Below are 27,323 nucleotides of genomic sequence, written 5' to 3'. Positions count from 1 at the left end.
GTTTCTAAACCAGTCTCTAGACCCTTGATTCCTTGAAAGTTTATTTTCCTCCTATTATTCCTCAGCCCCTAACACGGAACCTAGCACAGAACAAGGACTGGACAAAAGCAGAAGTATGGGTCTGCTACTGGGACACGGAGAAGAGAATTCAATATGCGTATTGACTTCCCTGCTGGGGATTTCAGACGGTTTGGCTCATGAAGTTGGAGAATGAAGCCTCTGGGAAGGAAAGGCGCATTCCCAGTGGATCTGGATCTATGGAATTGCCAACACCCACACCCCATTACTCATCCATGACTTCAGCTGCATCTCTACCACCACCTCTAGAAAAAACGCGCCAAAATGTTTTACAACTCCTTCCTCCCTCCCAACCACCCCCCACCCCGTTTCCATGCACAGCAACTCACAAGGCAAGGAATGAGGGCTTGATTCTGAGCCAAGGGAAAGGAAAGCTCAGATTAGAACTCACACCCCCTGCGGTGCACAGCTAAGGAGCCCCCTACATAATGCCTTAACGGCCCCCCACCCCCCAGCAGTCTATTAAGCCAGGCCTTGCTTGGACTGGCAACAGCTTTTTTCACTGGATGAAACCCCTGGAAAGCGAATACGCATTTGGCTGGGGAACAAGAAAGATATCCTTTCCCCAGTCACTTCGGCAGCTTGACCCTTCAGGGGAACTGACCGAGCAAAGTTGTGAAGCTCGGACTTTGCAAGTTTCCATTGAGAATCCAGAGCTCGCGGTAGAGGCCCGGAGAGTTGGTCCCATGTCTTTCACCCACCTCATTCTGCCACTCCATAGCCCCCGAGCCCCCAGGTCGCGAGGCCCGGCCACTGACACTCTCCCATTGCCCTGGGCGTATCCTCGAAGGCTTCCGGCGAACATCTCCAAGCCTGCTTGGCCCCTTGAATCAGGACTTGGATCTGCTGCTGCCATATTGAAAAGAATGAAACAGCCAGCTCCTGACGCAGACCCGCGGAGTCTCAGGGGACAGAGCGCACTGCCTCTCCTCTGGGCACTGGTTAGTAAGAGCCTGCGTGCATCTCAAGTTCCGTGAACAAGCGTGGAGGGATTTTTCTTCCAAACCGCGCGGGAACGGATTTCAATTCCAGAGCGGACAGCAGCAAGACTAAGCTGTACCCAGCTGCAGCGGCTTGGTTCTGCCTGGCTGCGCCCAGCCCAAACAATAAATAAGGCAAGCCTTCTCCAAGCGCGCCAGGGCCGAGAGCTGGAGAAGCTCCCGCTCCTTGCCACTGTGCTCAGGAGAGTGCAACCTGGGACTCCCACATGGGAGATTACGCTCCAGTCCCGCCTGTCCCCTCGAGCCCCAGAAAGTTTTTTGAAAGTGCAAACTCTTACCTGACCCAAAAGGTCATAGCCCAGCTCCTCGGCTATCGCTGAGGCTGCCTCCGGTCCCCCGGGGATCTCCGCCGCCCATTCATTCACAAACTGCCTCTTCGCTTTTACATTATTCAATGCACACCAAGCGCAAAAGAGAGCGAAAGCAGTACACTGCAGAGTCCAGGCTCTTGGCTCCATGGCTCTCCCACTCGCTCGCACACGAGTGGGAAGGAGAGGGGGAATGAGAAGCAAGATAGAAAAGCCAGAAAGGATCGCCCCTTCCACCCTCCGGCTCTGGACCACTTCTCGCTCCCGGTTGTTCTGCGACAAGACAGAGACGCGCAGGAGAGGCTGGGCGGCGGCGAGCGCTCAGTGCAGCGCTTCGGTCTCCCGGTCTCCCGGCAGAGTGGAGCCCCAGCCCTTCCGAGTCGGAATGGAAATCAGTGTTTACACGTCAAATCTACGAAAGCCATCTCTTGACGTCAGATATACCTGGACTAAGATCTGGATGGTATTCCCAGCGGGATGGAGAAGCGGCTAAAATAAGCAACAGAGAAGAAAAGGAAGGAAACCTTTGCTCGTATCGGTTAAGTCTGCTCCCGTTCTGATTGTAAATTCTGTAGCCGTGAGGAACACCTTCACTTCTCAAAGAGAAGTGCCCCATTTGAATTTAACTACCACGAATCAAAGATCTGGCGTGCAGCACATTTTCCTTCCCTTCTGTCCGTTTTCTTTATCTTTACTTGATTATCTTGTGTAAGAGGAGAAGGGAGGGAGGAGGATTCTTATAACGGCCCTGTGGATATCGGCACCTGCTATGAAGAACAGGGCTTTTCAGTCTTTCAGATCGGACAGAGGCTGGGAGGGCAGAGAGAAGGGAAGCTTCTACTGCCCGGATTCTAACCTAAATCGCCTGGGATAAACGAGCACTTCTGGAAGACAATGCTAAAGCAATACTTTTAAAAACGTATTTTTAACCGTTCAAACCACCTTAGTTAACAAGTTTACATCCTTCTCTCCTCCGTTTCTCAACCTCAGTAAAACAATATCTAAAATTCTATTCCAGATATTGCAGGACCCACTACCACCCACTTTACAGTCCTTATCAGAAAAAAAATGATTAATCTCGTGATTTTAAAATTTTATTTATTTTTATTCACATGATTTTTAAAAACAGAAAATTATTTCCTTTATTTATAAACAAGGGAGTGTAGGGACCCAAGTGCTGTTGTGTTGACTCAGGGAGAGAAAGAGCAGGTTTCATTAACTCTGAACTTTCCATTCTTCCTTCAGTAGAGCTCTTCACTTTGGTGGTGAACTGAAGCTATGCCATTACTTTCCCATAAAATGCACAATTTCTTTTTGTGGAAGGGTGTTTTCCCGTGGAAAGAGAATAAGCAGACGTCTAAATGGTTCTCCCCGCCACCCACCCCTCCCCCCCCCATCCCAGAACAGGGAAATGGGTACAGTGCACTGTGGCTGAACCTATTCTGATCCTGAGGGGTTGAACCTGGCGGGAAATGCCAGGATCTCCATTCAGCACCGAGGAATGGACAGCGCCACAAGCGCTGGTTGCTGGAGCTGCCCTTCTGAGCTCCAAAAACTGTCGTCCTCCCGCAACCGCCTAGAACCAAACTGTTTCTCTTTTGACTGGTGCCTTTCCTCTCTTTAAAATGGAAAAATAAGAAATTGACCTCAAGGGAGAAGGACGGTTAGGTAATGATCGTGACTACCTCCGTCGGAGTTCGCGGGAAAGCGACAGTCTCAGCCCAAAAGTAAAATTGCAGGGGATTCAAAGTCTTGCCTGCGAAAGGTCTTTTTCTTTTTTTAAGCTCACAGCCGCCGGGGGGCGCAGCCTATTCTAAAAGAAGAAAAGAGATAAGAGTGGAAGAAAGCATATGAGCTTGTGGAGAAAGGAAGCAAGAGATAACTTTTTACCGGAAGCAAGTGAGATGGAGGCTTGGTGGAGGATAAGGCTGAGAAATGCATTTGCCTCCATGTTTGCAGAAATGTGGAGTAGATTGATAATTTCTTTAAACATAAAGCTTCTTAACAAAAACAAATTCCAACGTTAATAAGCCATGTGATGCAGTTAAGTCTATTACTATAATGTAACTCTCACATGAGGTGCTGTAGAATGGGCTCAGATTGACAGTTCTTCTGTCAGCTCCGTAAATTCACGTGTGTGAATGTTGATGGCTAGGTGAACTGTCTTCTTTTCTCTTCGTGCCTCAGCCTGAGTTGTGGCCTCAAGCTCTCTAGGGTGTTTCATTCTCACAACAGACAGATGCTAACTGTGTGCTAGCAAAGCAAAAGAAACTTGTGGCAAATATTTAATAATGGTGTTTCATTATTAAATATTTTAAAATATTTAATATTATTTAATAAACATTTAATATTATTTAATAAATATTATTAAATATTTACTGTGAATTTGACAGTTCAAGTAAATCATTAGTGAGGCCAGTGTCTCAGTAATGAAGAATTTGTCTAAAATGGAGCACCCTACACACCTGGAGTAAACATTTGGTTGATATATTTAATAGGGCAAACTAAATTCTCACAGTAAAACGATAATATCCCCATCCAAACTATATACTATATATATATATATATATATATATATATATATCAGTAATTTATTTTGAAATTCTGTGAATCTTATCTGATGGACCTTATTTGCCACAGTTTCTGGGATGCAGAAGAAATGAATGTTTACCGAGGCTGGAGGGTGCAAATAGATGTAGAATTCATCTTAACTTTGTCATATCAAGGGCTAGTCTTATCCTGCTATGTGGATCATAGCAGGCCCATCACTGTCATATTTTATATCATGAATTAGAAGAGCCAATTATCACCCTTAAGTTGGTTTTAACAGCATTTGATTCATCTGATTAATTTATGTAGAAAACAGGATAATTCAGAAACTGAGGAGGACTGTGTTTCTATTATGAATTATTAAGTAAGTGTCATGCCTTTCATGACTGCTCCCAACTGCCCAGTGATACAGTTAATCATTTATTAGGTTTTCTTGGAAAGTAATAAGAGCAAGGCTATTATGAACAGGAAGTAAGAATATGTTCAGAGGTGACCGTATCTCTTTAGTCTTAGAAAACAAAATGTTTAAACCTTTTGTTACAGTGAAATAAACTATGTACACTAAAGTGCACAAAGCCAGGTGCTCAATGATTTATCACAGCGTGAACACTATATAACCATTCAGGTCAAGAAAAAGAGCATTGCTAACCCTCCAGAATAATATTCCAGGTTTTTTTTCAAGAGGCATAGGAGAAGGAGTGAGGAAATAACTTAGGTTTAACATTTTCCAATTGTTATGTAGACTTACCTGTTTTCTTTGGGTAATAGTAGCTATATATTAAGACAAATATATAATTAATTAGTCCGTATACTAGAAGATATTTGGTAACAGAACACATTATAGAGGGAAATCTGCCTATAGCAGTGTTCCCCCAAATAGAAAATTAACAATATTTGTATGACACACTGGGGTAAAACTGGAGGAAATTTGGGAATATCTGTATGGTACTTAGTAAAGGTATTCATTACATTTTTTTATATGATACAGTTTTGACAAGAAAATAAAATACAATATTTGGAGCAATATATTAAAGTTGAATATAGATAACATTAAATTGAGAACTGTGAATATACTTCCATCAATATAACTTTTTATCTCAGGTTTTATGCTTGAAAGCCTATATACCATTTCTAATCAAAACAGTAAGTCTTTTTGAATTGTTGATGGTTGCTGTCAATGAAAACAAATTTTGTACAAGAGAATAAAAATTTTGAAACAAGTTTTACAACCATTAAACAATTTGCAACATTTGATTTTAAATATAGCAACTCTTCCTTTTAGCTCCTTGTGAGATTTACCATTGGAATTTCATAAGAGGATGCTATAGATTTAGAATTTACCTAAATTTTATATGTCAAGTATTACAAAATCATTTTTCTAAATTGAAAAATACACATACCTTTTAGAGATGTTACCATGCACCTACTTTGCCACAAATGGATAAAAGTATTTAATGTATGGGAAGACTGATATCGGGATCATCACCTAAAGACACACCTGCCAAAAACCTCTTTCTTTCTCATTGTCTATCCTCCCATGGCCAAATTTTGGTGGACATGCTATGCTAGTGAAGCACTTAAGACCTGAACTTCTCCAACAGATCCACAGAGCCTTCTCCTAAGATAAAAACGGACATGCTTGCAGCAAGTTGCTGAAGTTGATATCAAGATGATAGACACTTGGCTTGGTTGAGCTCAATGTCTTGAGGCCAGACTAATGAGTGCTAGGTGTCACTCTCTAATCGTGATTGACTAATTGTCAATCTGGTTGGGTCTTCTTCCCAGGAGCCCAGGATCAAGCTACTTGGCTGGCCTTCCCAAAGGATAAGAAGACCGAATATCTTGAGGGACATCTATAGTTCTACCAGCTGGAAAGCCCTAATCTATAGAAATGAAGGTAAGAGAATAATAAAGTAAAGTCAGTACACTGAAAGGCTGTGAAGTGGATGGATAATTATAAAGGACTTCTGTTGAGTGAACTAGACAAACACTTAAAGTCTTGAATTTAATATAGATTTGGATTATTAAAATTGAAGAAATGAGTGCTATTAATTCTGATTACTGAACATGACTCGTCACTTCTAATGAAAGTGGATAATTAAATGTAGTCATATACAAGAATTTATTAACAATTTTTCTTACCTTAGAATAGTTTCCTTAAAAATATGCATTTACTGAGTAAGTTTTGTAGTATGGCTGCTTCTGTCTCCAGGCAATGCTCCTGCTTCCTCTATGTGCTCAAACACTGCCATTTTCATATGGAAAACACAGTACGTAACTGCTTTCTTTGTTCCTGAAGTGTATTTTTTTTAATGAAAATTATAGACTCTCAGTATCAAAAAGTAACCTTAACAAGTTATCTGGTTCCTTGCTTCTCAAAGTGTGGTCCATATACCACATGACAGGCATCACTTTGGAGCTTGTTAGAAATTTAGTCTCTCAGCCCCCACCCCAAAACTACTGAATCAGAATCAGTTTTTCTAATTAGTCCATGTCGATTCACATGCAATTAAAGTTTGAGAAGCATTGATCTAGTTCACACGTCCCTAAATACATAACACTCCTCAGGAATAGTCCTTTTCACCATTGAGAATGATGTTAGCTGTGGGTTTGACATTTATGGCCTTTATTATGTTGAGGTAAGTTCCCTCTATTCCCACTTCTGGAGAGCTTTTATCATAAATGGGTGTTGAATTTTGTCAGCAGCTTTTTCTGCATCTATTGAGATGATCATATGGTATTTATTCTTCAGTTTGTTAATGTGGTGTATCACACTGATTGATTTGCATATATTGAAGAATCCTTGCATCCCTGGGATAAATCCCACTTGATCATGGTGTATGATCCTTTTAATGTATTTCTGGATTCATTTTGCTAGTATTTCATTGAGTATTTTTGCGTCTATGTTCATCAGTGATATTGGCCTGTAATTTTTGTGTGTGTGTGGTATCTTTGTCTGGTTTTGGTGTCACAGTGATGGTGGCCTCATAGAATGAGCTTGAGAGTGTTCCTTCCTCTGCAATTTTTGGGAAGAGTTTCAGAAGGATAGGAGTTAACTCTTCTCTAAATGTTTGATAGAATTGGCCTGTGAAGCCATCTGGTCCTGGACTTTTGTTTGTTGTAAGTTTTTTAATCACTGTTTTAGTTTCAGTACTTGTGATTGGTCTGTTCATATTTTCTCTTTCTTCCTGGTTCAGTCTTGGAAGATGGTATCTTTCTAAGAATTTGTCCATTTCTTCTAGGTGGTCCTTTTTTTTGGCATATAGTTGCTTGTAGTAGTCTCTTATGATCCTTTGTATTTCTGTGGTGTCAGTCGTAACTTCTGTTTCATTTCTAATTTTATTGATTTGAGTGGATAAAGAAGATGTTGTACACATATATGATGAAATATTACTCAGCTATAAAAAGGAATGAAATAATGCCATTTGCAGCAACATGGATGGACCCAGAGATTATCATACTAAGTGAAGTAAGCCAGACACAGAAAGACAAATATCATATGATATCACTTATATGTGGAGTCTAATAAAAAATTAAAGATCCAAATGAACTTATTTACAAAACAGAAACAGACTACAGATATTGAGAACAATCTTATAGTTACCAAAGTGGAAACATTGAAGACGGGAGGGATAAATCAAGAACTTTGGTGAACACACACACACTACTATGTGTAAGATAGATAACCAACAAGGGCCTACTGTATAGCACAGGGGACTCTACTCAGTATTATGTGATAACCTATATGAGAAAAGAATCTAAAAAAGAATGACTATATGTATATGTATAACTGAATCACTTTGCTGTACACCTGAAACTAACACAACATTGTAAGTCAACTCTACTCCAATAAAATTTAAATTTTTAGAAAAAGGAATATTTCTATCAAGCGGTTAGGTAATTCAAGGTCTCCCAAAACAGCCCATTCTTTGGTTTGGGTTGGCTCAAATAGTTACAAAGCCCTTCCTTATAATGACATAAATCTTCCCTCATTACCTGCCTCTAGTCATGCTAACTTTGCCCTATAGTACCACACTGATAGGTCTCAAGCTCTTTTCTTTATGACAGCTCTTCTGACCTGGAAGACAGATTATTTTGCTTGTCTAAGTTTTTTCTACTCCAGGTTAAACATCCCCAATCTTTTTAATGATTTTGCATCCTGGTTACTCTTGTCTGAACAGGGTCTTTTTACCACACTTTTAAAAATATGGTACCCAGAATTAAATGTAATATAGTTGGCCAAACCTGTGTTGATTAGAGCAAGAATTTTACCTCTTTTTGGAAACTATCCTTTTGCCACTATAGCCTAAAACTGAGTTAGCTTTACTTTTTTCTTATTGAACAAATAATTTACTAGAATCTCTATTTGTAGTCACATGTGCTGCTATTAAGTTACATTTCCACCCTGATGTGCACAGTTTTTATGTTTTTGTTATCTGTGTATATAGAGGCAGGGGGTTAAGTGTTTTCCTTGTTGAGTTTCAGCCTCTCAGGATTTTTGGAATCTTGATTTTTTCATCCATTGATTTGCTCCTAGCTTTATGCTATATACAAATGTAGTCAACTTTCCATTAGTATCTTCATTCAAGTTATTAATAAAAAGATTTAAATTAATTAATTAAAAGACAGGAGAAAAGATAGAACCATTAGAAACTTCCCTACAATTGATTTAATAATCATTATGCTTTAGAATCAGTCACAAATTTATCTTGCCGGTGACTGTTCAAAAGGAAAGCAAAAAGACCTTGTCACATGCTATGCAGAAGTCCAGATATATAGTGGCTATAGGACGGACTCTATGTCATGCTGGGTGTCAGTGATCAAAATTTATTTTGTGAGTAATAAAAAACAAAACTTTAATAATTTGTTCTGAAATTGATGGTAGTCCACTGATCTAGTTCATAGAACTTACTTCTTTTTCATTCTTGGAACTGAGAATTTTTGACTCTCTCGTCTTTCAGTACGAATCTTTATTCTGCTTTCTAATATTCCTCAGTGATCTTTGACACTGGTTCAGGTGTCTCACGTTTAGAATAAATTTATTCTTAATTGAAGTTTACCCATATTATCTGTCCCCGCCCCTTGAATTAGTCCCAAGTAGTAGTGGTATAAACAGAATCATTTGATACATGTAACATTTTTGTCTATCAAAACAAAAGTAATCTTGGATGAATCAAAATTATTTTGGTTTCAAAAGACAAAGAGCTGTATCCTAACTAAAACTAGCTTAAACAAGAAAAAGGAAATACATTGGCTTATGTTATTAAAGCTTGAAAAAAGAAAGATAGAACTGGCCCAGGAGACTGGAATCAGAGACTTAAACAGCATTATCGAGTGCCCTCCCCACCCCCTCTCTCCTCACTTCTCAGCTTCTACATCTTCTTAGCTCTTGTTTCTCAGGCTTTTCCAAAGGGTGAAGTACACAACTGTTGGTACTTCTGGGATCACAGCTTTCCAGTTCATAATCCAAGGAGAAAAAGAGGACCTCCTTTCCATCCTCAACATGAAAATCCCAGAACAAAACTCTGGGTGCTAGGTAGGTTTGGGTGATATGTTCGCCCTGGGCCAATCACTGTGGCCAGGAAGTTTTAGTGTTGTGATAGACCAGACGTAGGCCATGTGGCCAACGTTGTATTTGAAAGTGGGAGGAGGGTATTAGCTTTACTACGACTTGTAGCCGCATCATTATTTCAGTGTTTTCAGTAAGGAAAGAGCAATTCCCCAAAGGAAGGGTGAAGTGGAGGTCCCTATAATAAAGGAAGAAAAAGTGTTTAGAAACAAAAGGAAGTTCCCATAATAAAAGGAGAAAAAGTGTTTAGAAACATAAGCAATCACCATGCCCTTCAGTAGGCAGAAAGCAAGTAAAGAATAGTCATTGACAATTCATATTTTCCCATTCTGCATATTATGTGTCCTGTGTTTGATGCATTTAAGCATCATTTAACATTTAAAAGCAAATATCAATGTTGAATTAGTTAATTTAGACAAAATAATATAAATATAGCATGTGATAAATTTAAATCCTTAAAAATTGTTTAAAGAAGACTTAGGGGTAAGGTTATAAAAACAAGATAATATCTTTTCTAACTTTTCATCTTGAAAGTTTAGATTTACAAAAGGTTACAAAAACAGTACATAGAACTCTTATGTACCCTTCACTCAGCTTTCCCACCTTATGTATCTATAGTACAATTAGCTAAACCAAGACATTAACATTGATACAATACTATTAACTATTCTACAGAACTTCTTCAAATTTTCTCATGATTAGATTGGAATTATGCATTTTTTAGTAGGAAGTAATGTTATGTCATTTTCATTCCTGGTATCAGGAGGTACAGATATCCATATGTCTAATTACTAGTGATGAGATCTCTGATCACTGGAGTAAAGTGGCATTGGCCATGTTATCCTCCACTATAAAGTTACTATTTGAGAAAGACTATTTCCATGCAAAAATAATTGTTGAGAAAATAAAAGAAAATAAAAATAATTTCACTTCCACGGACACTTGTACTTATGATCCTCATTATTTATTTTTCCACGTTCCAGGAGATTGCTTTTCAGCCTTACTGATTGTATTTCTTGCTTGTCATGTCTGAGATCAGGGTTGGCCCACTCTTAGAACCACAATTAGAGACAATTGTTTGAGGCCTGCTTTTCCTCACCTGTTTACAGCAGCTTCAGTGCAATCCTTCCTGGATTACATTTGTTTAAACAATAAACAGATTAATTCCAGCATTCACTGGAGGGACGTGAGAAGCAAAGGAAAAGTTAGGTTCAGTCCATTGTTGTTTATCCCTCACTGAGGATGACCAATCCTAAAGCTGATGCTGGGGGATGGCACAGATGACTCAGTTCTCAGCTGCTCTCCTGGGCCTCTTTGACCACTGCTCTCTGACTGGAAAGAGAAAGCAAATCTGTGAGAGCAGAATCGGTCCATAGCACATTACTTTAAAATTCTGAATTGGTTTCTGACGCTCAAGCTCAGGAGATGTCTAATGCAAATAGGGTTTTCTGGCTTCTTTTAAAAACTAGAAAATATGGGTCTGAATTCCCACCATTCTCAGACACTGAGACAAAGTGTCAATTTCTGCCATTATGTTTACCACCGCTTTTGTTTTCTTATGATAGAGTTCAGGTATCCTTAACTGTATCGAGAGTGGGAAAACAAAGCACAGCAGAAGGAATCAAGTTTTTAAAGACAACTTTCTCTTATGCCTGACTTACTCGTTCAGCTATGGTATCTGCCTATCTCCTCTGAGTATTTGTGTCTGCAACCTTTTCCCTGGAGCCTCCTGAAGACTCTTTCCTGTATTGTCCAGAACTGGCCACACGGCAGCCATAGCTCTTTACTCACAAGAAGAAAGAGGCAAAGGACAGCAGGTCCAGTAGCTTAAGAAAACATGTAATTGGCCAGGTCTGGGTTGTTACATCCCAGGAGGAAACTAATAGGTGGCAAGAGTTCATTCCCAGCCCATGAACTTGGGGAAGAGATGGACTTGTGAGTGGGTGTGTTGGTGGGGATGGAGGTGGAAGGTATGTTAGCAAGGTGAAGGGGTCAATTCAAAGATGCTCATGGTTTTCTGACTCTCCAGTCCAGGTTAATCAGGATTCTAGGGTGGGGTCACACCTACACATGGGGAAATGTGGGGTTTGGCACTGGGAAAGCTGGGGAAAAATGGGCATGAGAAAGTGTTTTGTGGTGTGTCGTGGCTGGTGATCCATTTTCTCCTTCCTGGTACTCTATCGCTAGACCAAGCAGAAGCACGGCCTTTAATTTTATTTGCAAGGTTAGTTGAGAGTTGACTGGAAAACTGACACCATTTGACAGACTGGCCCCAAACTCTACATGGACACTGTTTTGAAAAGTAATAAGCACAGAGGTAAGAACAGGCTCTGAAGCAGACTGCCTGGGTTTGAATCCCAGTTCTGCCACTTATTAGCTGGTGATGTTTGGACATGTTTCTGACCCTTCTGTGCTTTAGTTTCTTCATTTGTAAAAAGGTCTATAATAGTAACTTACCTGATGCAGGTATATAATATACCTAGTGCAAGTAAATGATAGTTATTTTTATTGAGAAAAGAGCACATTGGCTATACCACAGTTTGCTATAGAAGTGTCTTTTCAATGCGGAGGAGGTTGTGGGGCTGTGGAAGCACACTGGTTGTGTGATTGCAGTGTTTAAACCTGCCTGGCTCTGGCACCCAATTCACACATCACTCTCTCTTCTGTTCCTACTCACTGTTTTCCAGTGTGCTTCCCTCCCTCTTTTCTCTCTTTCTATCATAGTCTTGCATATTCTCAGTAGTTTTTTCCCATAATCCTGTTGAGAGGAGCAAGACAGATTTGATTAACTCTACTCCATTGAGTTGGAGAAGAGTGAAGTAATTTACCTTGGGCTCATGCAGCTGACATCACACATTTGACTTTGGGTACCAACTCCTTCCTCTTTGAGCACTTGGCGTTTGATTTCATGGTGGAGAATAAACAGTGACTGAGTTAAGGGTATTGGGAAGAACTAGAAAGTTACTCCTCTAAACACAGTCTCTAAAAATGGCACTTTAAAAAAAATGAGGTACTATGTTGACTTGATATGTTAAGTATGATGAAAATGTATTATGTGGGGCTTCCCTGGAGGTGCAGTGGTTGAGAGTCCGCCTGCCGATGCAGGGGACACGGGCTCGTGCCCCGGTCCGGGAAGATCCCACATGCCGCGGAGCAGCTGGGCCCGTGAGCCATGGCCGCTGAGCCTGCGCGTCCGGAGCCTGTGCTCTGCAACGGGAGAGGCCACAACAGTGAGAGGCCCGTGTACAGCAAAAAAAAAAAAAAAAAAAAAAATATTGTGTGAAAGCTTGAGCCAGTGTATTCTACAGTCAGTATCAGGAGTAGTGGTCAGAGTTTGAGGCACACAGAGAAAACAGTCAAAAGGGCACCTTTTTAAAAACTTTACTTCACCCCTCCACCTTGTCCTCCTGCTATTAGAACCAACCTATGATTCTACCTGTGTGATTGAATAGTAACAAAATTACTTCATTTCTATTTTCTAACTTCATGTGGGAGGATTTAGATCTGGCCCACGTGTACCATGATTACAGGAGTATAATGATAACTGACATGGTATGGTACCTTATACTCTTGATAAAGAGTTAACATCTACTACTCACTACACCAATACCACCAATCCCATTTTACAGACAAGTAACCTAAGTCATAGGCAGGTGAGGCCACCAGAGTTTGCATAATTAATCTGGTAGAGCTAAAATGAGAACGCAGGCCTGCAGTACTTCTATCTTCCTTTGCATGGAATATTTTGATGTTTAATAATTTGAGCAGTTGAGGATATGAGTCCTCTTACTTAAACTGAAACTTCAGCTTCCTCATCTGTGCAGTAGGGGAAATAATACTGACTACTCTTTATAAGAACTGAAGGTTCTCAGTCATGTAAATCGCTTAGAACAGGGCTTGGGGCGGCATGGTAAGTGCTCAGTAAAGGCTACCTGTCATGGCTGCTGGTCTGTCCTCTCTGGTCATTTTCTTGGCCTTGAATCAAAGAGAACTGCCCATGGTTTGAGAGTAATCCTGGAAACACTATGTCCCTAGGTTTATATTATCTTAAAATATTATTACCCTTTGTTGCTTTTGCAAGACTGGGAGCTCACAAAATAAATGAGTTAAATTGGACAGCATCCCTGGCATTAGTACCAGGCATATTTTAGGCCAGTAATTTTCAAACTGTTTATTGTACATAAAGCTCACCTGGGGTGCTTGTTTAAAATGCAAATTGCTAAGCATCCCTCCTCCCATTCTGATTCTTGGATAGTGTGGGGTGTAGGCATCTGCAAACTTTAACAAATACCCTTGGAGGTCGTAAGAAACTCTGACAGGCCCTTAACCAGTGTTGACTCCTACTCTGCTGTTGCTTCTCCTGCTTCTCTTTCTTCTGTTCCTTTTTTGTTTTTGTCACTGTGACCATTATCCTCTTCATCCCCTTGTCTTCTCTATCTTCTCATTTCTTTCTTCTTTTTTTTAGCCTTTCAAACAGACTTCCTGAGGTTATTTTCCACTGTTAAGCTAGCTATATTATCATCTCTTTAGAGAAAATGCCACTGAACCTGGGGGAAAAATACAGAGTAATTACTCAAAGGGAAAAAAAATATATATATAACTTCCCTGGAGCCAATTAGGAAGACAATTATTTAGTTGAAGTGATCATTTTGCTCTCACATGGCTGCTGGGCTCTGGCCCTGTCACAAAGAGTAAAACAGCCCATGTTTGTTCCCAGAGCTTATTAACATTAGAACCAAATTTAATGCCCTGAAAGTCTTTAATGCCCTTAAAGTCTTTCCTATTAAGATGCATAACTAGGTATAGGATTATTATCCATACAATCCAATAGGAATCTTACTTATATTGATTTTTTGCTTCAAATCAACCAGGCATTCCAAGAAATATGTTCTTGGTCCTCTCTCCCCATCCCAACTCCCACCTTATTGAACCTTATTGCTGAGAAACCAGAAAAGAGAGCCAAGTGCCAACTATAAACCACTTAATCGAACAAAGTATGGTCACCTATTTGGATACTATATCTGTACCGCTTCAAAGAAAGAAGATATTTAGCGCTTACCAACTTTTAAAGAAATATAAATAGCTAATCCAAAGCATGAGTTTCAAAGTATTTTTAGCCCAAATTATAGATGTGATTATCAGTGGTTGTCAGTTCTTGCTGCACATTTGGGTCATTTAGGTAGCTTTTAAACAATACTGATGTCATGGACCCACACCCAGAGATTATGATTGAATTAGTGTGTCCCAGAGCATGCTAGGAAGGAATGCTACTGAGCATCACAGGGTGGTTATTAATACACACAGATCAGATTTACTTGACAACTGCAACTCTCTGCCTTCCTCTGTAAGGCATAGGTACGGATTAAGATTAGAAGTAAAATAAAGCAGAGAATTTTAAGAACGTTTTAGTCTCAATTCCTGCATATTTTAGGGAAAGTGAAACATTAGGTCTAGGACTTCTTAACTGCCTGAATTCTCCATTTCATTTTGCTAGGGTGTACTTGAACTTGTCAAAATACTCTTATCACCTAATAACATATGCAACTTCAAGGACATTCCAAGTGAATCTTAGCAATGTGAAGAATGAAGGTAAAAAGCAAGTTAAGTCTCCTGGTCAGTCATTCCTCATGGCTGAATCAGAGTAGTCATAGAAGTAGCCAGAAGGAGTTGAGAGTTTATTCACCCCCCCTCACCCTTTCTGGAGCTTGTGAAGATTAGCTGGAGAGATTTATGTGAAGAGACTATTTTTTTACACTGGTCTTCAATTTCGGCTTAGGCCTTTTCAGCTCTCATTGAAAATAGGTGCTTTGAGATCGTGATTTGCCAATATGCCTCGTGTAACAGATTTTTCACTTTGTAGGTGCTAGGCATAAAATTTGTTTTATTTAGAAAGATCACTAATAAAGTTCTAGTACTTGCTGTCTGCCTAAATGTTCTGGCACTTGGGAATAAACTTCTCCTGTTTTCTATATTTTAAAGTTTAAAGACCTTTTAGAAGTTGAATTCTTTTCTGATTTTATCTCATGCTGCAAAATCTGCTGGCTTATATAATTTAAAATCTTTCCTTCAAAGATTTCCACCAAATCATTGTGTATAATAGATAAAAGAAAAATCTTTTCTTTCTCATTTACAGTCTTTTTTTTTTTTTTTTTACTATTTCTGGAAAATTTTTCTTATATTCTAGCTCTTCCACTGAGTTCTTCATTTTCATTTTTGCCATCATATTGTTAATTTCCAAGAGATTCTTTTTGTTTTACGAATGTTCCTTTTTATTTGTCCTTGTTTTTCTCTCATCGTTGCAAAATGTCCTCGTATCTTTGAGAATATTCCTGCCAGTTTTTTGCTTTTTTGAATTTTCCTCCCCCTGTGCAGCCACTACGTTTTTTTGGTTTTTGTTTTTTTCTGTTTCTGCTCTGTCAAAGCAAAGGCATTCCTCAGATATCTGGCAATCAAGGATTGCCAGACCTTGTTTAAGAGTGAGGCAAGGAAAGGATGGTTGGAAGTTGTGATCCTTTCAAAGGGGACTGACAAGTGAGAACTTTGCTATAGGGCGGTCTAGCAGATAGTCGAGGTGAGAAAACTGATGCTGGAGTCTTTTAAGTCTTTCCTCTTGGGTTGGTCAGGTGCCACAGAGAAGACACCAACCTCCATCCCCCAGTCTGGAGGGAGAGAGGGTGGCTGCAGGGGGAAAAGAACCCGGGGGAACTCAGCATCCATTATGCCTCACGTAGTTCCATAGGAAAACTCCACCTTTAGTTGCGCTTGTGTCCTGATAAATCCCTGTTTTACTCTCTGTAGGGAAGAAACCTTTAGTCTTTGGCTGGGGGGACAAAAGAGTGGATTCCTGGTAGTGATAAGGGGATCTGGGGGTATAGTTGCTTCAGAAGCAGGCTTTAGAGTAATCCATTTTATTTTAGCATCTCTTTACATCTCAGCTTCCAGAGCCATTTGGTGCCATGAATTCCCAAGCCTTAGGGGAATTCTGAGATGTAGAAAGGGTTAGTTCTTAGTTTTCCCTGCTGCTGGCTTAAGATTCAATTTTCTTGGGTCCACCAAAGTATTTGCTTTTCTGCTTCCATAATTTTATTGCTATCGCTTCCACTCCTGTTCTCATTACAATGAGTTTATGCCTTAAAAAAATCCCTTCCCTGTAGCTTTGGAGGGGTTTGGGGAGGGAGTGCATGTAGACACATGCATTTAATCAGCTAACTTTACCTGAAAGGATAATAGCCAAACAAACACAATCTAAATGACCCCCAATATTTGACTAGTTAATAAACCGTAGGACTCTCATAAAATGGAAGATTATCTAATCATTAAAAAATTATGCCAATGAATAGTTATTGACATAGAAATGTATCAATTTCCATGTGGAAAATGACAGATTAATAACATTAATAATAGTAGCTAACAAAGTACTTTCTCTGTCCTCACCCTTTGCTAAGGACCCTAATGAATTTTTTTCATGTAATTTCACACAAAAAAATGTTATAAGGAAACTATCTTTATTATCCATTTTATAGATGAGGAAACTGAGGCTTAGATAGACTAAGCAATTTGCCCAAGGTCACAGTGTCTTTGGCCCAGATTTGAGAAGACTGTAACTGGGTTCAAAAATGACAGAAATAGAACTCATAGGCACCAGTGAATTCTATTCACAAGCTGTATCCGGTGTCAAAAGGGTATGAGAACAATATTGACAAGGATGCCTCTGACCAAGAATAGCCTCTGGTGTTCTTCTTCTTCCCCCAGGGATAAAGCAATGGTCAGCAGCTTGAGCAGGTGAGAAATCTGACAAGTCTGAGAGGCCCAGGGCAAACAGTGGTCAGGCTTACTTCCTTGTATGCGTTCCAGGCCATTTCCATCCCCAGAAATAATTTATTCTACCATGTAAGGTAATACTTGGCAATCGTGCTACCTGGCTGTGTCCAGGTTCTAGGCCCAGAGATTCTTATTATGACACACTTTCGTGATTTACTTTGTTCTACACCTGCACTGTGGGAGTCTTCCACTCATGTGTATTCAGTGGCTGTCCATAAGTAGGCCTGGTCACAGCCTATTTTGTAGAGTTAATAAGCAAAGTTTATAATATATGATTCAATTTCTGTAAAATGAAAAGAAACATGCTGGGTTCTGAGAAAAGATGAACCCAGTTCTCATTGTTCTATGTGAAATTGGGGTGAGGAGTAAGGGGTGCTGGGATTCTATTTGGAAATGCAAAATAATTTTGTGTCCAAAAGAACATCACAGAACTCCTAGGATTACCTCCCTACCAGAACCCTTCATTGAGTCTGCATAAGAAACCCGTCCTTCTGTTGTTAACTTGACTCTTTATTATGGTATAGGAACCATTTACTCATGACCCTGGGTTACATCACAAAGTACTCTACCATTACCATGACTTTGAAGGATACCATGGCCAGTTGCTTTTCTCTAATTTCTTGGCCTTCTTCCATGTTTGAAAAAAGAAAGGACTGGGTAGGCCCATCACTCTTATGGGTGTGGCAGGATAAAATTTTGAGATGTTAGCCAGGGTCCAACATCCTCTCCTATTCGGTCAGTAGCAAGCACTGCTTCAGAGAAGATGTGGGGTTTTATACCAAGAATACAAAAAGAAAATAAGCAGTCAGTGCTCAGCTTTTGAATGTCTAAAAATAAAATTTCAACCTCACTGCAAAGAAAGTAATCTATAAAGTCAAGGGTATAGATATTCCAGTTTCTTTTGAGCTGCAAGAGGCCAAGCCCCGAAGGAAACTGAGCATAAAGTTTGTGCTATAAACAATAGAATGGGAAGAGAATACAGAAAGAGTCAGAGTGCCCCATCCTGGAGACCAGAGAAAGGTTATCTAGACTTGGGGAAAAAGTTATCTTGAAGAAAAAGCAACAGTGGAATATGGGCATGAGACTTCAGCTCCTGTCCCCATCAGAACAACATCTAAGAGAGAGAAGTGACTGAGCTTTCTATCATTTCGGAGATTTGAGAGTATAGTCATCATTCTAAGTATTTAACATAGCACAAAGATTGGCCAATTAGAAGAGAGACACAATCAAACCAACTGATCATTCTGGTGCATGTTGGCTAAATAACAGACCTGGACAGAGTGGAGTAATGCCTGATTCCCATTTGAGAATTCAGGGTGGCAGAGCCTTGTGTATGTGTTTCATAGGACAGTGGCAAGAGAGGAATAAAATAAAAAAGTTAAGGCATGAGAAAGCATGAGATACCTCTCTGAGTTTCTTTCAGGCTTCCAGTAATATGGTGACAGCTGAAAGTGTGCAGCCCCAAGGGGTCTTGGAAGTGGCTGAGAACACCAGTGGACTCTAAGAAGCTTGAACCTGTGTTAGGACCTCAGGCAGTAGCAGAACTAAGGAGCATAAGGGCCTATTTCCAAAGTGTAGGCAAGACAGTTTAAATAGCAGCTGATGCCAGCAGAGAATAAAGAATGCCTATTGACCACACACACATGCACACACACACATGCACACCCCTGCCAAGCCCTCTTCAGAATTTAAATATCGTTCAGGGGAGAAAATAGAGAAAGGCAGAACCTTAAAATTGTCTGAGTTTGAAATTAGAATAGCTGAGCAATAATTTTACTATCCAGTTGGGAAAATTTGATCGCATTTTCTGCTTTTAGACAGAAATGTGAATTTATGATAGACACTACATTTATTTACAGATAAATAAAGATGTATTTTACCCATTGGGTGCCTAATGAGGTGTGTGTGTGCACATACACGTGCACATGTATATAAAACCCAGATGTCAGCCGAGGGGCCCTGTTCTTTGAGATTCTAATTAAATTGGCTCACATGCTGTCCATCGTGTAGTGAGACCACATATCTGTTCCAGTCTCTCCAGAAAATACACAACAAGAAGTAGAACGGCTGCTCTGCTAGAACAGCACATGTCTACATCAGTGGTTTCATTTTAAGTGGTAGAGATGTCCTGTTGGATGGAACTCTCATCTGTAAAAAACGATAAAAGCAGGGCCCTCCTGGCTGAGTGGAGAGGAGGGACCAGGAAGCAACTCAGGGCATCTGTCTGGAGTATTTTCATGGGATAGGACTGCCCCTATATAAAGAACATCATTTTGAAAATTATTGCTCTACTATTGCGGCGCTGGGTGTGTTACAGAGAGTGTATTAATAGGTGTGGGGGCTATTAATCTTTTTTTAAAATTAATTAATTAATTAATTAATTTTGGGCTGTGTTGGGTCTTTGTTGGTACGTGTAGGCTTTCTCTAGCTGTGGTGAGCGGGGGCTACTCTTCGTTGCGGTGCGCGGTCTTCTCGTTGTCACGGAGCATGGGCACCAGGCACGCAGGCTTCAGTAGTTGTGGCACGTGGGTTCAGTAGTTGTGGCTCGTGGGCTCTAGAGCGCAGGTTCAGTAGTTGTGGTGCACCGGCTTACTTGCTCCAAAGCATGTGGGATCTTACCAGACCAGGGCTCAAACCCATGTCCCCTGCATTGGCAGGTGGACTCTTAACCACTGCACCACCAGGGAAGCCCGGGGCTATTAATCTTAAAGGCCTAGGTTTAATTCCAAATGGAACAGGAAATTTGTGCATAAAATGTTTCTAATTATGTCCCTTGGGCTTATAACTTCATCTGAGTCCTTGCCTTGCTGGATTTAAAGAAGTGATAGAAAGTAGCCAAAGATTTACTCTGGCATATGCAGACCATCCTGTCAGCCGTCCCAAAAGAATTTGCTATATTTCATTCATTCTACGTATGTTTATTATGCTTTCACCAAATACCAAGCACTGTACTTGGAAACAGTTTCCCTGCCCTCAATTGACTATGATATCTTTACATATATGCTGCCTTTTCAGATCAGAAAAAGCTGTGAATATTTGGATGTGTTTCTAACAGTGCTTAAATTCTCAAAGCTCTTAGTGCGTTTAGTCCCTTTGGAAAGATCAACCCAGAAACTCGAAATATCTAGAGCTTGCCCAGGTTGTCATGTTCACATGAGGAAGGAATCTGGTCTAAGAAGACACAAGGACACAAAGATCATATCACTGATCAAAAAAGGTAGGCCAGCAGAGACCCTCAAAAACATTTCTGTTTGCTGCTTAATTGATTCATATGCCATTTAAAAATGCAACCATTCCCTAGACCTAGACTCCTTGATAAATGGTGAAGAAAAATAGTACCTTTAAAAAGATTTGGCATTTTATTTGTATAAAGTTATACATGTAATTAGATCAACTACTTCTGCTGGACTCATTATGAAATGAGGAGTCCTCTGCCCTCCATAGTCTGTTCCATTTCCAGTTCCTCCAAAACAACACTTTCTGCTTTCTTAGCTTTCAGTATTTTATCTTCATTTTATTTCCACATCTCTATATTACCTTATTTTCTGCTTTCTTGATTTTTTTTCCATTTTAAGCATTATCTAGCCTAAAAGCACCTAGTTTTCTTTAACCACATTTGCACTCCAGCCATACGCAGTAACTTTTGTCTCTTCATACAGTTATATCACAATCTTGTTTAAACACATATTCAGTGTTTACATGATTAGACTGTGTAAAGTCTTTTCACCCATGAGGCATATTGTCTACTATGATTACTTTTCCCTTCTTATACACTTTGCCAGGTGTGTTCTTTGCTTAGTGTTTTATGTGTTTATCACCAATTCATCTCTAAATTCTCACCCATTTGTCTAAATCTCCTCTCGTTATGCTCAGATGCATCAACTAATCTGTCCATCTCATCTTCCTGGGGATATTCTCCCAGAGCCGCCTGGCCTGTCTGGACAGGATTCTTCTCTTCATGCCTGGTGTATCTTGTACACTTTCATCATCATCAGGGATTCTCTTCACCACCCTCTTGAGTTAGAGCCAATTTCTTGGATTCTGTCTCTTTTGCCTTCTTGGTATTTTCCCTTGTGTTTATAGAGTACTTTTAAAAATACGATTGTGAAAATGTGTAGTACGTGTCTGAAAATGCCTTCAATTTACCCTCACATTTAACTAAGAATTTAATTGGATGTATATTTTCATGTTGGAAAAATGTTTTCCTTGGAATATTTTAAATATTACTCTAATTTCATACTACTGCCAAATGTTTTGTTGAGAAGTTCAAAGTTATTATGATTCCTGTTGTTTGTTTTTTTTATTGCTGGAGGTCTAACATTTTCTTTTTAAAATTATCCCAGTGTTCTGAAATTTCATAGTGAAGTACCTCAGTGCAGATCTATTTTCATCCATTGTACTGGACATTTAGTGTATCTTTCAATCTGAAAACTCATGTGTGTCAGGAAGTCTGAAGGACAATCTGGAAACTCATTTTCTTGCCATCAATATTCCTTATTCTCTCTTTCTGGGACTTGTATCTGTTATTTGGATGCTGGACCTCCTGGACTGGTCATTCTTATAGGCAGGAATTATTTCATATTCATATTTTTATCTCTCAGAGTCCCAGGTATCTTATCCTTAGCAGTTGCTCAGCAAATCATGGCTGAATCAGACTAAACTGAAGGAGTTCATATTAAGAAAATTCTCTCCTGCTGGGATACCCTCCTTCTTCATTTACTGACATTCTGCCTTTCCTCCAAGATCTGACCTATGTCCTCTCTTCTGATTATTCTACTCTTTCCCTGCAGTACTCCAGTGCACCTATCATTTACTTCTGCGGCATATATTTAACTCTTTATATGAATTCTACATAAGCTTAAATTGCAAACCCCTGAACAGCAAGGACCTAGTCATACATCTTTGCATACCACCTATTACCTACATATAACCTCAAGAATCTAACTCAGTGCTTACCACTACATAGTTCTTAATAAACGTCTGTTGAACAATGAATAAGTGAAAGTGAGGAAATTGATGTATTTTTAAACATCCTGTCACAGAAATAACAAGTAGCTAAGGAATGACTTCAGCCAATGAACAGCCATGACCCCCAACAGCTATAGAGAAAAAAAACCCAACTGTTTATTTCAGCTAAGAAAGAATGAATACAGAAAAATGGGCCTCCAAAGTATGATGAAATGTAAATCCTCAAAGTCATTGTTTCTGAATCTCAAAACATAGCAGAAAGAGCTATTTAAAGATGCCAGTTGAAAACTTAACCAAGGAGGTGAAAGACCTATGCTCTGAAAACTATAAAACACTGGTGAAGGAAATTGAAGATGATACAAAGAAATGAAAAGATATCCCATGGTCTTGGATTGAAAGAATAAATATTGTTAAAATATCCATACTACCCAAAGCAATCTACAGATATAATTCAATCCCTATCAAAATACCCATGACATTTTTCACAGAACAAGAATAAATAATCCTAAAATTTACATATAATCACAAAAGACCCTGAATTGCCAAAGCAATCTTAAGAAAATAGAACATGGCTGGAGGTAGCATGCTCCCTGACTTCAGACTATACTACAAAGCTACAGTAATTAAAACAGCATGGAAAGACAGCTTACTGAACAGGAGAAGATATTTGCAAATGACATGACCAATAAGAGATTAATATCCAAAATATATAAAAAGCACGTACAACTCAATATCAGAAAACCCAACTGATAAATGAGCAGATGACCTGAATAGACATTTTTCCAAAGAAGGCATACAGCTAGCTAACAGACACATGAAAAGATGCTCCACATTGCTTATTATTAGAGAGATGTAAATAAAAACCACAGTGAACTATCATCTCACACCTGTCAAACCTCAAAAAGTCTACAAATAACAAATGTTGGTGAGGATGTGGAGAAAAGGGAACTCTTGTACAGTGTTGGTGAGAATGTAAATTGGTGCAGCCACTATAGCAAACAGTATGGAGATTCTTCAGAAGACTAAAAATAGAACTGCCATATGATTCAATAATTCCACTTCTGGGTATATATACTAAAAACCAAAAACAATAATTTGAAAATATATACGCACTCCAATGTTCAAAGCAGCATGATTTAAAATAGTCAAGATATGGAAGCAACCCAAGTGTCCATCAACAGGTGAATGGATAAAGAAGTTGTGGTATCCTAAAGATGCCACCAGAAAACTACTAGAACAAATAAATGAATTTGATAAAGTTGCAGGATATAAAATTAGTGCGCAAAAATCTCTTGCGTTTCTATACACTAACAATGAAAGATCAGAAAGGGAAATTAAGGAAACAATCCCATTAACCATTGCAACAAAAAGAATAAAATACCTAGGAATAAACCTACCTAAGGAGGTAAAAGACCTGTACTCAGAAAACTATAAGACACTGATGAAAGAAATTAAAGATGACACAAACAGATGGAGAAATATACCATTTTCTTGGACTAGAAGAATCAATATTGTGAAAATGACTATACTACCCAAAGCAGTCTATAGATTCAATGCAATCCCTATCAAATTACCAATGGCATTTTTTACAGAACTAGAACAAAAAAATCTTAAAATTTGTATGCAGACACAAAAGACCCCAAATAGCCAAAGCAATCTTGAGTGAAAAAAATGGAGCTGGAGGAATCAGACTCCCTGACTTCAGACCGTATTATAAAGCTACAGTAATCAAGACAATATGGTACTGGCACAAAAACAGAAATGTAGATCAATGGAACAGGATAGAAAGCCCAGAGATAAACCCACACACCTATGGTCAATCTATGACAAAGGAGGCAAGGATATACAATGGAGAAAAGACAGCCTCTTCAATAAGTGGTGCTGGGAAAACTGGACAGCTACATGTAAAAGAATGAAATTAGAACACTCCCTAACACCACACACAAAAATAAACTCAAAATGGATTAAAGACCTAAATGTAAGACTGGACACTCTAAAACTCTTAGAGGAAAACATAGGAAGAACACTCTTTGACATAAATCACAGCAAGATCTTTTTTCATCCACCTCCTAGAGTAATGGAAATAAAAACAAAAATAAACAAATGGGACCTAATGAAACTTCAAAGCTTTTGCACAGCAAAGGAGACCATAAACAAGATGAAAAGACAACCCTAAGAATGGGAGAAAATATTTGCAAACGAATCAATGGACGAAGGATTAATCTCCAAAATATATAAACAGCTCATGCAGCTCAATATTAAAAAAACAAACAACCCAATGAAAAAAAGGGCAGAAGACCTAAATAGACATATCTCCAAATAAGACATACAGATGGCCAAGAGGTACATGAAAAGCTGCTCAGCATCACTAATTATTAGAGAAATGCCAATCAAAACTACAATCAGGGGGCTTCCCGGGTGGCGCAGTGGTTGAGAATCTGCCTGCTAATGCAGGGGACACGGGTTCGAGCCCTGGTCTGGGAAGATCCCACATGCTGTGGAGCACCTAGGCCCGTGAGCCACAACTACTGAGCCTGCACATCTGGAGCCTGTGCTCTGCAACAAGAGAGGCCACGATAGTGAGAGGCCTGCGCACCGCGACGAAGAGTGGCCCCCACTTGCCACAACTAGAGAAAGCACTCGCACAGTAACGAAGACCCAACACAGCCCTAAATAAATAAGTTAATTAATTAATTAAGAAAAAAAAAGAGTAAGTCCTATTTTAAAAAAAAAACCCTACAATGAGGTGTCACTTCATACCAGTTAGAATGGGCATCATCACAAAATCTACAAACAACAAATGCTGGAGAGGGTGTGGAGAAAAGGGAAACCTCATGCACTGTTGGTGGGAATGTAAATTGATACAACCACTATGGAGAACAGTATGGAAGTTCCTTAAAAAACTGAAAATAGGATTACCATATGACCTAGCAATCCCACTACTGGGCATATACCCAGAGAAAACCATAATTCAAAAAGACACACACACCCCATTGTTCATTGCAGCACTGTTTACAATAGCCAGGTCATGGAAGAAACCTAAATGTACATCGACAGACTAATGGATAAAGAAGATGCGGTACATATATACAATGGAATATTACTCAGCCATAAAAAGGAACAAAATTGGGTCATTTGTAGTGAGGTGGATGGACCTAGAGTCTGTCATACAGAGAAAAACAAATATCGTATATTAACCCATATATGTGGAATCTAGAAAAATGGTACAGATGAACTGGTTTGCAAGGCAGAAATAGAGACACAGATGTAGAGAACAAATGTATGGATGCCAAGGGGGGAAAGTGGCAGGGGGCGGGTGGTGGTAGTGGGATGAATTGTGAGATTGGGATTGACATATATACACTAATATGTATAAAATAGATAACTAATAAGAACCTGCTGTATAAAAAATTCAAAGTAAAACCCTAAGGTATGTATAAATTGTTTAGAATGAATAAGGGAAATTATCGAAGTTGAAGATACAAAAATCAATTATATTTCTATATACTGGGAATGAACAATTAAAAAAAGTGAAACAAAAAACTCAATTTATGGGGCTTCCCTTGTGGCGCAGTGGTTGAGAGTCCACCTGCCAATGCAGGGGACGCAGGTTCGTGCCCCAGTCCGGGAAGATCCCACATGCTGCGGAGTGGCTGGGCCCGTGAGCTATGGCCGCTGAGCCTGCGTGTCCGGAGCCTGTGCTCCGCAACGGGAGAGGCCACAACAGTGAGAGGCCCGCGTAGTGCAAAACAAACAAACAAACCAACAAACAAAAAACTCAATTTATAATAGCACCCAAAATAATATACTTGGAAATAAATTAAATAAAAGATGTTCAAGACTTGTACACTGAAAATATCAAAATGTTACAAAATAAATTTAAATAAAGTGTAAAACAAAATGAATATGTGGTATATATAGAAAACTACTCAGCCATAAAAATGAATGAAATTCTGCCATTTTGCAACAACATGGATGGACCTAGAGCGTATTATACCTAGTGAAATAAGTTGGACAGAGAAAGGCAAATACTCTATGTTAACATTTATGTGGAATCTAAAACAATAACACAAATGTATATGACAAAGCAGAAACAGACTCACAGATATAGAGAACAAACTAGTGGTTACCAGAGAGGAGAGGGAAGGGGTGAGGGGCAAGATAAGTGTATGGGATTAAGAGATACAAACTATTATATATTAAATAAATAAGCAACAAGGTTATATTGTACAGCATAGGGAAATATAGTCATTATTTTGTAATAACTTTAAATGGAATATAATCTTTAAAAATTTTGAATCACTATGCTGTACACCTAAAACTAATATCACATTGTAAATCAACTATATTTCAATTAAAAAAATTTTAAATGCCAGTTGGATAATTATCTGTTATTTTTCACCATGTATACGCATAAATCCAGTTTTGATCCCGTTTCGCATTGACACAAGCACAGTTATTAATTGTATTTAAGGAGAAGCAGTAAGGTTTATAATCGGTGAACAAAATTATTTTCCAGATTAACTTTATTTTGCCACTACCTATGTATGGTGAACTTAACAGAGTTCTTCTAGAGAGGACTGTAAGTAAAGGAAACTATGAATTTTAATTCTATTTAAGGGAATAGAATTCCTTTACGAAATCAAGAGTGGAACAATATAAAAAAGAAAATGGCTATCCTGGCTATATTACAATAATGTGTCAATGCAGCTGCAGGAGGTATTTGGGGCCTCACCATAAAGCACTGTTGGGGGAGATCCAATGTGATTTTTCTATTGACCATAACAGTCTGAGCGAGGTCTGAATGTGTAATTGTTTCCAGTGTATATGGGGTATGATTCATTGACCTTTCAGGTAACTAGACTCAATCAAAAGCACTATCAGAAGACTTTGGCAGCAACTAAAAACCTAAATCTAAAAATAATTCTTCAGTATGCAAAAACATCCATGAAACACAATGGGCAAAGTGATGCATCTCTTGGTCCACACTAGAGCTGTATCCATGCTGCAAAAGAGAGAATTCAGGAA

At 39.2% G+C, this 27,323-nt stretch overlaps 2 protein-coding genes across 3 annotated transcripts in view; one reads left to right on the top strand and one right to left on the bottom strand.

Annotated features, from left to right (window-relative positions):
- PCSK1 (proprotein convertase subtilisin/kexin type 1) overlaps positions 1 to 2,133 on the bottom strand; it is a 41,335-nt gene extending 39,202 nt beyond the window's left edge. The window contains exon 1 of one of the 2 annotated variants that reach the window (XM_049707071.1): positions 1,358 to 2,133. In XM_049707071.1, coding sequence (XP_049563028.1) covers positions 1,358 to 1,537 — 180 coding nt within the window. In that variant the 5' untranslated portion in view covers positions 1,538 to 2,133. The remainder of the gene's footprint in view (positions 1 to 1,357) is intronic. The other variant, XM_004263516.3, reaches the window with a different exon arrangement.
- Positions 1 to 27,323, top strand: part of RHOBTB3 (Rho related BTB domain containing 3) — a 975,233-nt gene that overhangs the window by 677,481 nt on the left and 270,429 nt on the right. The gene's annotated exons all lie outside the window — the stretch shown is intronic.

Source organism: Orcinus orca, chromosome 3 (assembly GCF_937001465.1).
Source record: "Orcinus orca chromosome 3, mOrcOrc1.1, whole genome shotgun sequence".
NCBI classification, from domain to species: Eukaryota; Metazoa; Chordata; class Mammalia; order Artiodactyla; family Delphinidae; genus Orcinus; species Orcinus orca.
Note: the sequence above shows the minus strand (reverse complement) of the source record. Positions and strands in the feature narration are given on the sequence as shown.